At 41.3% G+C, this 14,973-nt stretch overlaps 1 protein-coding gene across 2 annotated transcripts; it reads left to right on the top strand.

The window, feature by feature from the left end:
• Positions 1 to 1,089: 1,089 nt before the first annotated feature.
• LOC311144765 (rab-like protein 6) lies at positions 1,090 to 14,318 on the top strand. Of its 2 annotated transcripts, XM_084180868.1 has the most exons (17): positions 1,090 to 1,226; positions 1,890 to 2,402; positions 2,515 to 2,649; positions 3,205 to 3,252; positions 3,506 to 3,535; positions 5,891 to 5,943; positions 6,107 to 6,195; positions 6,623 to 6,763; positions 6,988 to 7,093; positions 7,309 to 7,412; positions 7,673 to 8,076; positions 8,884 to 9,031; positions 9,820 to 10,038; positions 10,216 to 10,546; positions 10,934 to 11,135; positions 11,427 to 11,485; positions 11,830 to 14,318. In XM_084180868.1, exons 2-17 carry the CDS (start codon positions 2,273 to 2,275, stop codon positions 12,031 to 12,033), a joined length of 2,403 nt encoding a protein of 800 aa, XP_084036994.1. In that variant the 5' UTR covers positions 1,090 to 1,226; positions 1,890 to 2,272; the 3' UTR covers positions 12,034 to 14,318. The 2 variants fall into 2 exon arrangements, with proteins under 2 accessions (XP_084036994.1, XP_084036995.1); XM_084180869.1 differs by lacking the exon at positions 3,506 to 3,535.
• Positions 14,319 to 14,973: the final 655 nt, after the last annotated feature.

The raw sequence follows: 14,973 nt of genomic DNA, 5'->3' as shown, positions 1-14,973 counted from the left end.
ACACGTCGATCCAGAGCATCCCAAACATGCTCAATGGGTGACATGTCTGGTGAGAAATGTTCAGCTTCCAGGAATTGTGTACAGATCCTTGCGACATGGATTACCATGCTGAAACATATATCTCTGTGCATTCAAATTACCATTGATAAAATGCAATTGTGTTAGTTGTCCGTAGCTTATGCCTGCCCATACCATAACCCCACCGCCACCATGGGGCACTCTGTTCACAATGTTGACATCAGCAAACCACTCACCCACACGACATCATACACATGGTCTGCGGTTGTGAGGCCGGTTGGACGTACTGACAAATTCTCTAAATCAACATTGGAGGCTATGATAGAGAAATTAACATTCAATTCTCTGGCAACAGCTCTGGTGGACGTTCCTGCAGTCAGCATGCCAATTGCACTCTCCCTCAAAACTTGAGACATCTGTGGCATTGTGTTGTGTGATGACAACTGCACATTTTAGAGTGGCCTTTTACTGTCCCCAGCACAAGGTGCACCTGTGTAAAATAATGCTGTTTAATTAGCTTCTTGATATGCCACACCTGTCAGGTGGATGGATTATCTTGGCAAAGGAGAAATGCTCACTAACAGGGATGTAAACAAATTTGTGCCCAAAATGTGAGAGAAATAAGCTTTTTGTGCATATGAAACATTTCTGCCCTCATTTATTTCAGCTCATGAAACATGGAACCAACACTTTACATGTTGCGTTTATATTTTGTTCAGTATATATCAGTAGACTCGTACCAACTTAAGCATTACGAAACGTCTATTCAATCAAATAAACCTCACGTAGCAAATAAGCCATTCATTTTTTTGTTGACCAAATTCAACACTCTCTCATTGACCTCCATACAAAAACTCCTTGCTTGGTGGGCGAAAAAAACGCCACCTGTTGGAGGAAGAGAGATTTTCTGCCGAGTTGGACCTCTCTTCCTCTTCCTCTCGTGTACAACCCACTGAGCAACCATTGGCCGATTCTGTTGTAAAATGTTTCTTAAACGGAAGCAAACAGAACGGAATGGGGCGGGACCTACCTGCATTTATCCAATAGAAAACTCAATTTTTTGTTAGAAAACGAAATTGTTTTGATTAATGAGTGCTAATGAATGTGTAACGTTGTTAGCATCTTTCACATGCATCAAGAGCTGGATTTTGGAATAACAATGTATAATTTGCTAACGAACGTTACATTGAAGAATCCTTTGATTGCCGGTGGGTATTTGTTAGGACATCAGCACTGTCAATTTACCTTGCTAGCTAGCAGTAACATTGGTTAACGTTACCTTTTCTTGATGATAACTAACGTTAGCTAGCCAGCCACATCGTCAATAACGTCAACATAAACTAGCCAGCGAGACATCTACCTACATAGTATAGTAATGGAAGCAAATGTACCGGTGAGATTGTGACCTTATCAGGTGCAATTGCAAAACGTCGATGAATTAACGAACAGAGTAATCTGAACAGAGTAATCTGAACAGGGAGGCCATATCTGATAGCTAGCTACTGTAGATCAGCATCACTTGCTAGCGCATTTGTTAGCTATCCCAGACTGTCTGCCTGCTAGCCGGCTAGCTAGCTAACAGTTACAACATCGTATCAGCTGATGATGCCCACGGAAAATTGTTAGCTACGCTGTTATTAACATACAGTACTGACAATCTTTGAGAAACATACTGGTGTTTATGTACTAGTAGTTAGCTAAGTTAGCCTATTGCTCAGTAGAAAAATCTGAATTGTCAAGAATCAGTTTTCACGGTTCTCACCAATAATAAGCTAGTTCACGTTAACTAGCTAGATAAGTAGCCTACTGGAGGAAATTATACATTAATACATAAGTTGTTCAATTTTTTTTCTGTGGTTTCTTTTTTGCAGGTGATGGTAACCCAAGACAACATGAGATAAGAAACGACTGATCAAGCTAACGTTATTGTCTGCCCTTGAGAGAATATCGGGAATCCTCTTAGTAGAAACATTTTTTCCTAACAGACTGGAAATATGCAAACCTAGCTACCTGGCAATACATCTTCCTGATGGGGTGTAGTGCTACTTCTGTGTACCACAGTAATACAGTACTACCTTGACATTCAGGATTCATAGCTTAGGCCTACTTGTGTTGATCAGATCATCACTCAATATAACATTTACATTTGCATCAGTAGTCTAGCAACTGCTCCACCATTTTGGGGGTTCAGTCAAACATTACTGTATTTCACACATTTCTGACTGAGGGTTAGTAAAGTCAGCTTTCTGTCAAGATGTTTTCCGCTCTGAAGAAGCTAGTTGGTTCTGAATCAGGCCAGCCGAGGGACAAGAGCATCCCTGCTGGTATGCAGTCCATGAACCATAGTTTACAGAGACGTTTTGCCAAAGGAGTACAGTACAACAGTAAGTTATGCATATGTTTTATGCTGATAGCAATATATATGATATAATATAGGTTACTGTACATGTATTAAGACGTAGGCTAGTCATACTTTGTTTTGTTATTTCTCCCAAGTGAAAATAGTTATCCGTGGAGACAGAAATACTGGAAAGAGCGCTCTATGGCATCGACTGCAAGGAAAGAAATTCACAGATGACTACATCCCCACTCAAGAGATCCAGGCAACCAGCATCCATTGGAACTACAAAAGTAAGAGAACTGGGCTCCTACACTTTACTTGCACACTTTGATCAATGTTTTAGTCCTATGTTTTTTACTTACTCCAGGCTAAAACCTATCTCAAATTCTGCCAACACATTGTCAATGTATACTTATGATGTACTTTTCCTGCTTCTGCAACTGTAATTCACTTCAGTTGAACATGGCACATATAAAGGTAAATAATATCCAGGTAAGCCTACTAGGTTTGAGAAATAGTATTGCATAGTTAGCTAGATCAATAGCTTTGCCTACAAGTGTTTTGTGGGATAGTGAAAACACAAACTCTCTAGTGTACACCCAGACCACAGTAGGCCTATTCCCTCAAACAGTTTCCCTCCTCAGACCGTGTGATTAATAAAGAGGCCCATGGGTAATGATGCAATTTGTCCTGTAGTACAGAAACAACTTTGTCCAGCTTGCCTTTCCCAGCTATCATATGTGCGCACAGAGCCTTGGGACACATACTAGTAGTTTGAGCTTTAGTATGTGAGGCTTTGTCAGTTGTGATTCTTATTGAGATGACTGTTTCTCTGTATCTCTCAGCCACTGATGACGTGGTCAAGGTGGAGGTGTGGGATGTGGTGGATAAAGGTGAGTGTGATGACTTTGTTGGGCTGGGTGAATGTATGTGACCTACATGAGTCATTCAGTTGATATCTACAGTTTCTACTGCTGTATTAGAAGTGTCCGTGTATTTTGTATTATCCCATTGCCCATCCGTACAGTTACAATTTTTTTGTTCAGAAATGTTTATACATGCCTAAGTCTTGGTTCTGTGGATTTTTTTTTCTCCTCAGAATATTAATGTTGTTTTTCTTGCTCCTCTTTTTTTCACTTGCCTCAGGCCAAAAATACCCTCTCCCTGAGGGTGTAGGTGAGAGTCACTGTGTGCACTGATGTAGGATCTTAATTTGATCACCCTGTTGCAGGAGAACTTTCCTGCAATGCAAAAACGTATTGTGTGTTTAAGGTTTAAAAATGCTTCTGAAGTTTGTAATTTCCACTTTGAAATGTCAAACTTGATTTTCCCTTACGAAAAATCTATCAACCCCTACAAAAATTTCCATTAATTTTTATCCACGTAAAATTCACATTTCCTGTTGCTGCAGGATTATTTTCCTGCTGTAGCAAACTGGCTCAAATTAAGATCCTACATCTGTAGTTCCTAGAAGTTAGTTGCTTGTAGGCTAGTTGCTCTTGTGCTTCTGTTTTATCTGAATGCAAACACAGTGAAGGTTGGTCGTTGCTTAGTTTGCAGTGTGGCTGAAATAAAAAGATTGCTGATTGCTTTCTAGAAAATGACTGTTTGACTACTTTGTGTGCTATAACCTGGAGCTACAGTCAAGAAAGGTTTGACTATCTCTTTTTAAAAGAAGATAATTGAGTACGTGTTTGCCAATAAGAACATAAAAAGAGCTTTTCTGCTTCTGTCAATACTGTATTTGTTGCACTTAGCTAACGGTAAAGTTAGAAGTAAAGGGATTCACGTTTTTGTGTTTTAAAATAAATGCCATGTGTAATCATACTGTATTGGGGAGAACAAGTATTTTATTCACTGCCGATTTTGCAGGTTTTCCTACTTACAAAGCATGTAGAGGTCTGTAATTTTTATCATAGGTACACTTCAACTGTGCGAGACGGAATCTAAAACAAAAATCCAGAAAATCACATTGTATGATTTTTAAGTAATTAATTTGCATTTTATTGCATGACATAAGTATTTGATCACCTACCAACCAGTAAGAATTCTGGCTCTCACAGACCTGTTAGTTTTTCTTTAAGAAGACCTCCTGTTCTCCACTCATTACCTGTATTAACTGCACCTGTTTGAACTCGTTACCTGTATAAAAGACACCTGTCCACACACTCAATCAAACAGACTCCAACCTCTTAACCTCTCAATTATTCGAAAATGGAAGAAGTTCAAGATGACGGTCAATCACCCTCGGTCTGGGGCTCCATGCAAGATCTCACCTCGTGGGGCATCACTGATCATGAGGAAGGTGAGGGATCAGCCCAGAACTACACGGCAGGACCTGGTCAATGACCTGAAGAGAGCTTGGACCACAGTCTCAAAGAAAACCATTAGTAACACACTACGCCGTCATGGATTAAAATCCTGCAGCGCACGCAAGGTCCCCCTGCTCAAGCCAGCGCATGTCCAGGCCCGTCTGAAGTTTGCCAATGACCATCTGGATGATCCAGAGGAGGAATGGGAGAAGGTCATGTGGTCTGATGATACAAAAATAGAGCTTTTTGGTCTAAACTCCACTCGCTGTGTTTGGAGGAAGAAGAAGGATGAGTACAACCCCAAGAACACCATCCCAACCGTGAAGCATGGAGGTGGAAACATCATTCTTTGGGGATGCTTTTCTGCAAAGGGGACAGGACGACTGCACCGTATTGAGGGGAGGATGGATGGGGCCATGTATCGCGAGATCTTGGCCAACAACCTCCTTCCCTCAGTAAGAGCATTGAAGATGGGTCGTGGCTGGGTCTTCCAGCATGACAACGACCCGAAACACACAGCCAGGGCAACTAAGGAGTGGCTCCGTAAGAAGCATCCCAAGGTCCTGGAGTGGCCAAGCCAGTCTCCATACCTGAACCCAATAGAACATCTTTGGAGGGAGCTGAAAGTCCGTATTGCCCAGCGACAGCCCCGAAACCTGAAGGATCTGGAGAAGGTCTGTATGGAGCAGTGGGCCAAAATCCCTGCTGCAGTGTGTGCAAACCTGGTCAAGACCTACAGGAAACGTATGATCTCTGTAATTGCAAACAAAGGTTTCTGTACCAAATATTAAGTTCTGCTTTTCTGATGTATCAAATACTTATGTCATGCAATAAAATGCAAATTAATTACTTAAAAATCATACAATGTGATTTTCTGGATTTTTGTTTTAGATTCCGTCTCTCACAGTTGAAGTGTACCTATGATAAAAATGACAGACCTCTACATGCTTTGTAAGTAGGAAAACCTGCAAAATCGGCAAAATGTATCAAATACTTGTTCTCCCCACTGTATATGGCTCATAGAAATAGAATCACTAGAACCGGAATAGTCCCTCAGACCTTATTACAGACTCATTGATTTGGATGAGGATGCCCGTTCGAGGGATTTTATTTCTATGACATTGCTTTCTCACATTGTTACGCTTGACGGCAATAGTTCAATGTAATGTCTAGTTTTATGTTCTGAATTGCAGCTTCTTGACATTCTGCTTTCCCACAGGCCGAGGTAAAAAGCGAGGGGACACTTTGAAAGTGGAGAATGAACCCCAAGAGGTGATTATCACAATAGATATTTTGCCCTTTATTTGGCTCATCTAACAAGTCCCACTGGGGAGCTTTTTTGTATAGTAGCTAGTAAGCGGTAAACAAAGGTCACATTGTCATAAGACTCATTTAATGTTCAATTATCTAAATAATAACGTTTGATTTGTTGCAGTCTGACGAGGTGGCCTTGGATGCAGAGTTCCTCGATGTTTACAAGAACTGCAACGGTGTGATCATAATGTTTGACATCACCAAGCAATGGTCAGAGTCTGTGTTGTGTGTTATAGAACAGTCCAATACATTAGTTACAAGGTTTACATTACATTTTAAAAATGGCAGATATTCAAGTACAATTTAGGAGACCATAGGGCCCTGGTGAAAAGTAGTGCACTACATAGGCCATAGGGTGACATTTGGGACATAACCATGGTTCAATTAATAAATCAATGAACTCTAATGAAACATTAGGTCTCAGTAAGCCTGTGTGTGGCCATAAACCACTTAGCCCACAGTGGCTGGCTGGCATCTGACTCTGCTTAGCTTCAAAGTCAGAACAATGTGAAACAGATTGCCATTGTATTCACTTTGAACTTGGCCAAGTATGGGGAGACATACATATTTGTAATTCCTCACATATGGAGAAACAATAGCTATACGTTTGTTTTATTCTTTTTTTATGTCGTTGCAGGACATTCAACTACATCCTGAGAGAGCTACCCAAAGTACCCACTCATGTTCCAGTGTGTGTCCTAGGTAACCACAGGGACATGGGTGACCACCGTGTCATCCTACCTGATGACATCCGCCTGGTTATCGCTAATCTGAATAGGTAGTTAACTGAACTCCCTGTTTTAGTTTTGTTAGGGTTGCAAACATTTTCTGGCCATAATGTCCTAGTTTTCCTGAAATCAGGAGGGAAATATAAACAAAATTGTGAATCCCCCAACCAAGATTTCTGGAGAAATTGGGGAATGTTGCTTACATTTTGCAACAATTACTAGTAGTCATAAGCTGATCAATGTGTCTGTATACTTGACTGATGGTTTCTTGCAGACCCATGGGTTCCTCCTATATTCACTACGCTGAAGCCTCTATGAAGAATGGATTTGGCTTGAAATATTTACACCGATTTTTCAACATCCCTTTCCTGCAACTTCAGGTTAGTTCTAGCTTTGACTACATTGTATTGTGAAATATATACCTTTGCTATGGTCATAACCATCTTGAGTCATGAAATCAGATCAGAAATACCGCAGGCACAGACTAAGTACTACCCACTCCCTATGAAAGGGTTTCTGAGAGTGCTTGTGAAAGGAGTATTAGTGCTCTGGTTCATAGTCAGTCATTCCATGCCCTCTCTGTTGATCTCTACAGAGGGAGACTCTCTTACGGCAGCTCGAGACCAACCAGTTAGACATGGACGCCACTCTGGAGGAGCTCTGCGTGCAACAGGAGACTGAGGATCAAAACTATGAAATGTAATGTGATATTTTCACTCTGTATCAGTTTGTTTGGCATGTTCAGTGATATTATCACTCTGTGTATCAGTTTTTGGCATGTACACTGATTTTCACACAGTATATCGGTGTATTTGTGTTTATAGCAGTGTATTTGTGTTGATAGCAGTGTATTTGTGTTCATCTTTAACACTTATAGCAGAGTTTTGAGATGTTTCTTTCTTTATTGATGCAGCACCGATTTTACCAATACTAACAACACGGCACCCATTGTTTTGCAGTTTCTTGGAGAACATGGAGACCCGCAATAAAGGCTATGGTTCACCTTGTCCAGCCAATGGTCAGAGCCCTTCCTCGGGCTCCCAATCCCCCATCGTCCCTCCAAGTGGGGCCTCCACTGGCAGCTCTAGCCCTGGGACCCCTCAGCAGCCACCCATCCCTGGCCAGGTCCCCAGCCTGCAGTCTCCCTCGCCTTCTCCTCCGCCTCCTGCCCTGCCAGCCGGGATGGTTTCCCCCACCGCTGAGCCTCAGTCCCCCACTCTGACGCAGGCTCAGAGTCCTGATCATACTGGACCGTCACCATCTCCCCCGACCCCTGCCCAAGCCCTGCCTCCTCAGAAACGTGGCCTCATCTCACGTCTCTTTGGCTCCGCCCCTGCCCCAGAAGCACCTGCAGCCATGCCAGGTAAGTCTGGTCGATGTGTCAGTGTTCAACTATTTCCATAACAAAGACACACTTCACAGACGAACGGACAGAAGCAGTGAGTGGCCGCGGAATGTTAGCGATCACCTGTATAGTGTGGGAATTCAACATGTAGAATCATCTGGAAATTAACAGAAAATAACGACCAATGTTCTGTTAAATGGCGATAGGACGGCCAACCACTGCTTTTAATCGTTTGTCGTCAGTGTGTTTTGTCTAATATTGTATCCTAAAAGCCCGGGAAAGGACTAGGTTATGCATGTTAAACCTGTGTGTATTAGACCAGGAAGTAGTCACAGGAAATCTTCGTGAATGATTGGATTTCTGTGAAGTATTTGTAAGGACCATTGCACTGCTTGGAACTGGAATCTCATCTGAGGGACAGGATTTTTTAAAAACTGAATGAAGGAAAACGGCATGCTAGAACCTTCCATGTGGTAACCACCAGACTCTTTTTGGCAGTTTTACAGAACAACACTTTGTATTGAGGGAGGTAACTCATTGAACCTTTTAGCCCAATATAGTTTAGCAGGTTTTAAGCACTCTGTTTGCGCTCCAGGTTCTCCCCTAAATTGTGCTGGGTTGTTTTCATGTATTGTTGGTAAAAACATGGATTCTGGGATGAGTTATTACTATACAATATCAGTGTAAGTCTGTGGCGTTAAATAATAAAAGGATGCATCCCTAATGGCACCCTATTCCCTATATTTTGCAGGTCAAAAGTAGTGGACTATATAGGGAATAGGATTCCATTTGCACATCAAATGCTATTGTGATCTCTGTCTGCAGAGCCAGAGCCTGCCCCTGTGTGTCCTGCTAACGTTCAGAGTGTGGATGACTTTGTGCCAGACGAGGGTCTGGATAAAAGCTTCCTGGAGGACAGCCTCCCCTGTAAAGTCAAGGTACCCCAGCCAGCACCTGCACTGGACAGTGACAGGTAAGCAGTAGCAGAGTGTGGATTCTTACTTTGACAGATGAGAACGTATCCCTGGCCATAGAAATAAGAATGAATAGATCGGGCTTGGAACCTCTAACCCTGGCAATTTGACTGGTAAACTGATAGGTACACTCGCAATTGCTTCCTGTTATTGTGATGTAATAATTTCCATGGTAATGTAAGTGTTCATTCAAATGATGCTAACTCATGTGGCTCATGCAATGGAATATATTTTTTGTAATGTCATGTAAGTTTATTCAACAAATCATAGCACAGCTTGATGGGTACACTTCCTGCTTTTACTTCCTGCTTTGCTCCTATGGGTACACTTGCGATGGCCGCCAGTCCACCCATTATGCCATCATTGACTTGAATGGGGACACCCATTTTATTTATTCTTATTTCTATGTCCCTGGCTGTGTCTCAATTGGCACCCTATTCGCAAAGGGCTCTGGTAAAAATGTGTGCACTATATAGGGAATAGGGTGCCATTTGGGACGTAGAGCCTGTCTGTATTGCCACTAGTTATTTCCTTCCCTGCTGGAAAAAAAATGTATACTCTAAAGTTCACAGCACACAGTACCATCTGGGGGAAGCCATCTGTGGTGAGAGTTTTCAGATGGCTCTATTTACTCAACGCTTTCATTGAAATAGAATGTGAAAGAGAGGATTTAAGAATCACCAACAATGTTTTCGGTAGAGATGAGAGAACACTGGAATACATATATTTAAAAAGGAGAAGAACAAAACCTTTAGATGCTCTCTGTTGTTCCCTTGTGTGTCCCCAGTGATGGAGAGGACAGAGGGAACCCTATGGTGGCAGGTTATCAGGATGAACTGGACCCAGATGACAAAGAGCTGCCCCAGCCCAGCACCCTGGGCCTTCTCACCACTAAAGACTTCACCATGTCCAGCGATGAGGAGGAAGCACAGCCCCCACCACCACCAGCACCCGCTGTCACTCATGATGACCACCTCGACCTTGACAGTGAATCAGAGCTGAAAAGGTAAGCGGCAAATAAATGTCCATGTTAATGTAGTTTCATAAAGAGTAAACGTACGTTTTTAAGTCACTTTTTTTATTCTCTGTTTTAGGCCCTTCTCATCGTTCATATTTGTTAATGTAGTGTCATCTATAGTAATAATCAGTGCTTTGTAAGTGGTATTTTTGTTTTCCATTTTAGACCAGGCACTGAGTCCATAATGCCCCATGCCATGGAGCCTCAAGCTCCGGAGCCTTTGACTCCTGCTTCCCAGCTCTTGGAGAACACTGTCCTCTTGGAGGCAGAGCCAATCTCCCTCACCCCCCTCACCCCGACCCCTACACCTGCAGTAGCCCTGGAGCAGCCAGGCCCCCAGCCAGGCCCACCCAGAGCGAAGAAGGGGGGAAGCCCTGGGGTGGAGGGTTCAGACTCTGACCCAGAGGCCCCTGTTGCTGAACAGATGCTTTCCTTCATCATGGATGATCCTGACTTTGAGTCTGAGGAGGAGGTGGTTATTCAGAAGATAACTAAGGTAGCTATGGCTAAATTATGTTATTTAGGGTTGTAGGCTACAATTCATGGTTAGATTGAGTAGTTGTCAACCTATAGAAATTATTTTCCTGGTAAAATATGCAGTGTTGCATTGTGAAATAATCAATACATTTTCAAGAAATTATCTGATTGGTAGTTTATATTAGGATACATGGTTAAAATGTAGCTCAGTTGGTAGAGCATGGCGCTTGCAACGCCAGGGTTGTGGGTTTGATTCCCACGGGGGGCCAGTATGAAAAATGTATACACTCACTAACTGTAAGTCGCTCTGGATAAGAGCGTCTGCTAAATGACTAAAATGTATATTGGTATATGTGATAGTTTGGACTTGTGGGATTTCATTCTTTCCTTCTGCATCCGTCCACAGGAGGTTTTCCCAGTCAGGGATGAAGTACTGTCTGATCTGGAGCTGTCAGATGATGACATCCTTCCAGCCGTGCTGATCCCTGAGCCTCTGAAGCCCACGCTGGTCCTGAAGTCCTCCTTTAAGAGCAAGAATGAGACAGACCTGTTTGGCTTGGGCTTCACGGAGGAGGCCCCCAGAGCCAAGGACAGCAGCGAGGACCTAGGTAGCAAGTCCACTACTACAAATCTACAGAGAACAGGGTCGTATTCATTAGTGCATATTGTATTAAAACGTTTTGCAACGGAAAAAGAAAACAAAACTGTCTTATTGGACAAGAGTTTAGGTAGTCCTTCCCTGTTTCAGTCCATTTTCTTCAGTTTGGTATCTAGTGAATATGACCCAGTACCATAGAATAGTACCATAGCACATGACCGAGAACAGTACCAAATCGTATCACATTATAAAACAAAATTGCATTGCATTTATTGCTCAAATTATATGAATTGCTTTTCAGAGAAGGAAAGCAAACACTCTTCAAAAGAAAAGAAGAAAAAGAAGAAGAAAAGCAAAGAGGTAAGAGTGTGGATGTCTTTTCAGATGGCTATCTTGTCAAGTGAAGTGGCGACTGTTTACTGTATACAGCATGGGTAGGCAACACTGGTCCTGGAGCTCCGTAGCCACTTCATGTTTTTGATGTAACCGACCTGGAAGACCAGGTGTGTTGAATTTAGGCAATCACTGAACTGATCAATTAGCTCAGTTGGTCAGGTGTGGTGCCTAGTTGGAACAAAATCCTGCAGTACCTGCGGCACTCCAGGAACAGGGTTGCCTGCCCCTGGTATACCGCATAGTAGACTTACATAAATTACAAATAAAATATCTGACATTCTGTGAAATGATTCTGCCTTTTTTCTTAGGAGGAGGAGAAGAGCAGCAGCAAGAAGAAGCATAAAAAGGACAAGAAAAAGGAGAAGGATGAGACAGGAACAGGAGATGACCAAGAGAAGAAAAAGAAGAAATCTCGGACCAAGAAAACCGGGGATGTGGATGACTTGGAGGATTTCTTGGCTGGAGGGGAGGGGTCAGCAAATCGAGAGGGCAGAGACTATGAAGAACTCTAGAACCCAAGTCCTCCTTTTTTGGAACTTGACTCTGAAGAGCTGCAGAACCCAATTTGTCGTTTGAAACCTTTTGGTTCCTAGAACCAGATTAATTTGTGCACAAGCAGCATCCGCAAGCCATAACCATTGTCATGCTCACCCATTCCCAGGCAAAAACCTAGACTCTACGGTGGCTGTATGTTGCATTGATTTTATTTCCCATGAGCGCTACTGATCACACTCTTGACCTTTTGGATGAGTTGAGAAACCGGAAGGAGACTTACACCCACTGTGGTGTAACACAAACGTTATGATCACTGCAGGGGAGCCACTAAGGAAAGATCTGACCTTTTTTTTTTTTTTGGGAACATTTAACCTAACATTTTTATTTGCTTACTGTTTTTTCTTTTTACTTTTAAAAGATGCCAACCTAAAGTGAACCACTCCAAAAGGCTAGGCAGGGCTAACTTGTTTTTGTCTGAATGTCCTCTATTTTCTATAAGAATTGCTTGAGAGCATGCTCCTGTTAAGTGATGACTGATTGACAGTGTAGATATTACATAGTGGAGATATTCAAGGTAGATGGTCATATTTCACATATTGAAGATTTCCCTCTTACTTCGATCCACTGGTTTTGTTTCTCTGACTCAGTGATGTAATGGTTGTTGGAAGTTGTGCTGCTTTAATCTAAAGAAGTGCTATCTCTGTCTATTTGATAATACACTCCCTCCAACCCCCCACAATGGAACAGGTCCCCCAATGCACCATTTTACAGCTACATTGACCATAGTTTTATTTTCTCTACATCCCAAATGACACCCTGCACCCTATTCCCTATATAGGGTGGTACCCATAGGGCTATGATCAAAAGTAATGGACTATATAGGGAATAGGGTGCCATTTCAGACGCAGCCTTTGTGTCACTTTCTCTAGGGCATCAGTACACATTTCCAGTGTGTTTTCATTAGATGCCTTAAAAGGAAGTTACATACAAACACTAACCATGTGTTAAGTGCTCTTACTGTAAGTCAAACGAACTGCATCCAAACTGACAGGAAGTAGCATCAGACAGATGTCTGGTGCCTTCGATAGGTGAACTGTAACTGTATTTCACTCCACAACGTATCCTATACTATGTACTTTGAATTAGAGCCAGTACCACAACCTCGGCAGCCCAACAGACAATATATGGAAATGTTTGCTTTTATACAGAGCTGCTGCTTGGACATTGGATTGGAATCATGTTTTATATTGTCAAGACACTCTTAACAATTTATGAATAATTGCAAAAGTAATAAGCTGCTTACACAAATAATAAGGTAACACAAACAATTAATTGCTACTACATACATTTTCTGCATTTCAAGACTCCTATTCTAATTTTAACTAAGCATAACTGTTGTCTGTCTCGTTTTGAAGTTCCATTACCTTTGCTTCAGATGTTCATTTGAAAAATACTTTTTTTGCAATGGCTGTTTTTCTTGGAGATATTTCAAAGGCAGCCTACTAACATTGAATGCAGCTTTTTATGGCCTGAAACATGTCAACAACAGTAGTGCTTCATTAATACTAGTCTCATCAAAGTTATTTACCTTTACCAATTTTTTCTTATGAGGAAATACAAATGGGATTGATTCATATGTATGGTGTGGTTGTTTGTCATCTGGTTTGACTGAAATACAAGGTTTCTATTGCCTGCTCCAAATTTGTAGAGATTTCCCATGTGTTAGTATACTACAACAGGTTGACTAGTTGCATCACAAAAAGTAATGAGTAATTCCAATCTGTTTACATTGCAAAGACTACCATGCTATTCTGTAATGATGACAGACACCCATCAATTTCATTAAGAGCAGCATGCATTCATATGCATATCAGACAAGGAAATAAATGCAAGTGTTATTCAGGAATGATATACATTTTATTTCCACAATGTTACAAGGTATGTTTTTTAACTGACAACATACTTTTAGATGTGTTACATTCTTGTCAGTTTAGATTAAAATTTTACTGGTCTGATATCAAATTGAAATGTCAAATTTATGTTTCAGAATCTGAAACTATGCATTGATCTTAAATACTGTGTGATCTGCTTCCTTGTTTATAGTTGTCATTGGGTTGTTCATAGCAAAATGCTAAAAGCACAGTTCCAATTGAGGCATGAGACTTAAGTTGTGCAATAACAAAATCATGTATAGAAAGGAACATTGATATATTTATTTTCATCCCATGAAATGTTTCCATATTCTCACTGGATGTGAACCTGTGTTTGGTTTGTCTAATAAATGCAAACTTATTTCTTCATAGATGGCGTTTTATTTTTACTGCTTTGAAAATAATGAACGCTATTGCAAACAACAACAAAACAAATATAATCAGCACTTAGCTCTTGTAACCACCAGGGAGCAGAGTAACTTTTCTTGACATTTAGTTATTCAGATGAAAGTGAAGTACAGTATAGGCTAGGTGTATATTAAAATAAAAACCAATTATCAAATTGCTTTAGATTCGAATAACTTAAAAGTTTGTAACTGTCGTATCGAGTGAGTGGTGGCAATTATTGCTGATAAACAAAGGAGTCCGCTCATACTGAATCCTTGATCATAAGTTTATTCAGATCACAAACTTACAGCATAAGTTTACAGACTCGCGAGGTCTGGAGAGCAGTGTCCTCCAATTCTAATGGCTGCTCTGCCCTTTCTGTAGTCTAGCCCCTATTTATAAACAATACAAAAAGATGGGTGGCTCCCTCTTCTGGCCAATCACCAGTCTCCCCTGTTTACAACACACTTCCTGTCTGTTGTATGTGGCGTTACACTAAAACATTCCCTCTTGATACTAAAATCAACATTCTTTCAGTTCCACTTAAAAAAACATTTAACACCATCATAATCTCAATACACTACATTCCCCCCTTTCGAGACAAACTAAAAGTATCGAAAACAAACAGAATAGGATTAT

The sequence above is a fragment of the Coregonus lavaretus genome (assembly GCF_964263955.1).
Source record: "Coregonus lavaretus genome assembly, chromosome: 17".
NCBI classification, from domain to species: domain Eukaryota; kingdom Metazoa; phylum Chordata; class Actinopteri; order Salmoniformes; family Salmonidae; genus Coregonus; species Coregonus lavaretus.
This window is presented reverse-complemented; position numbering and strand designations above follow the sequence as displayed.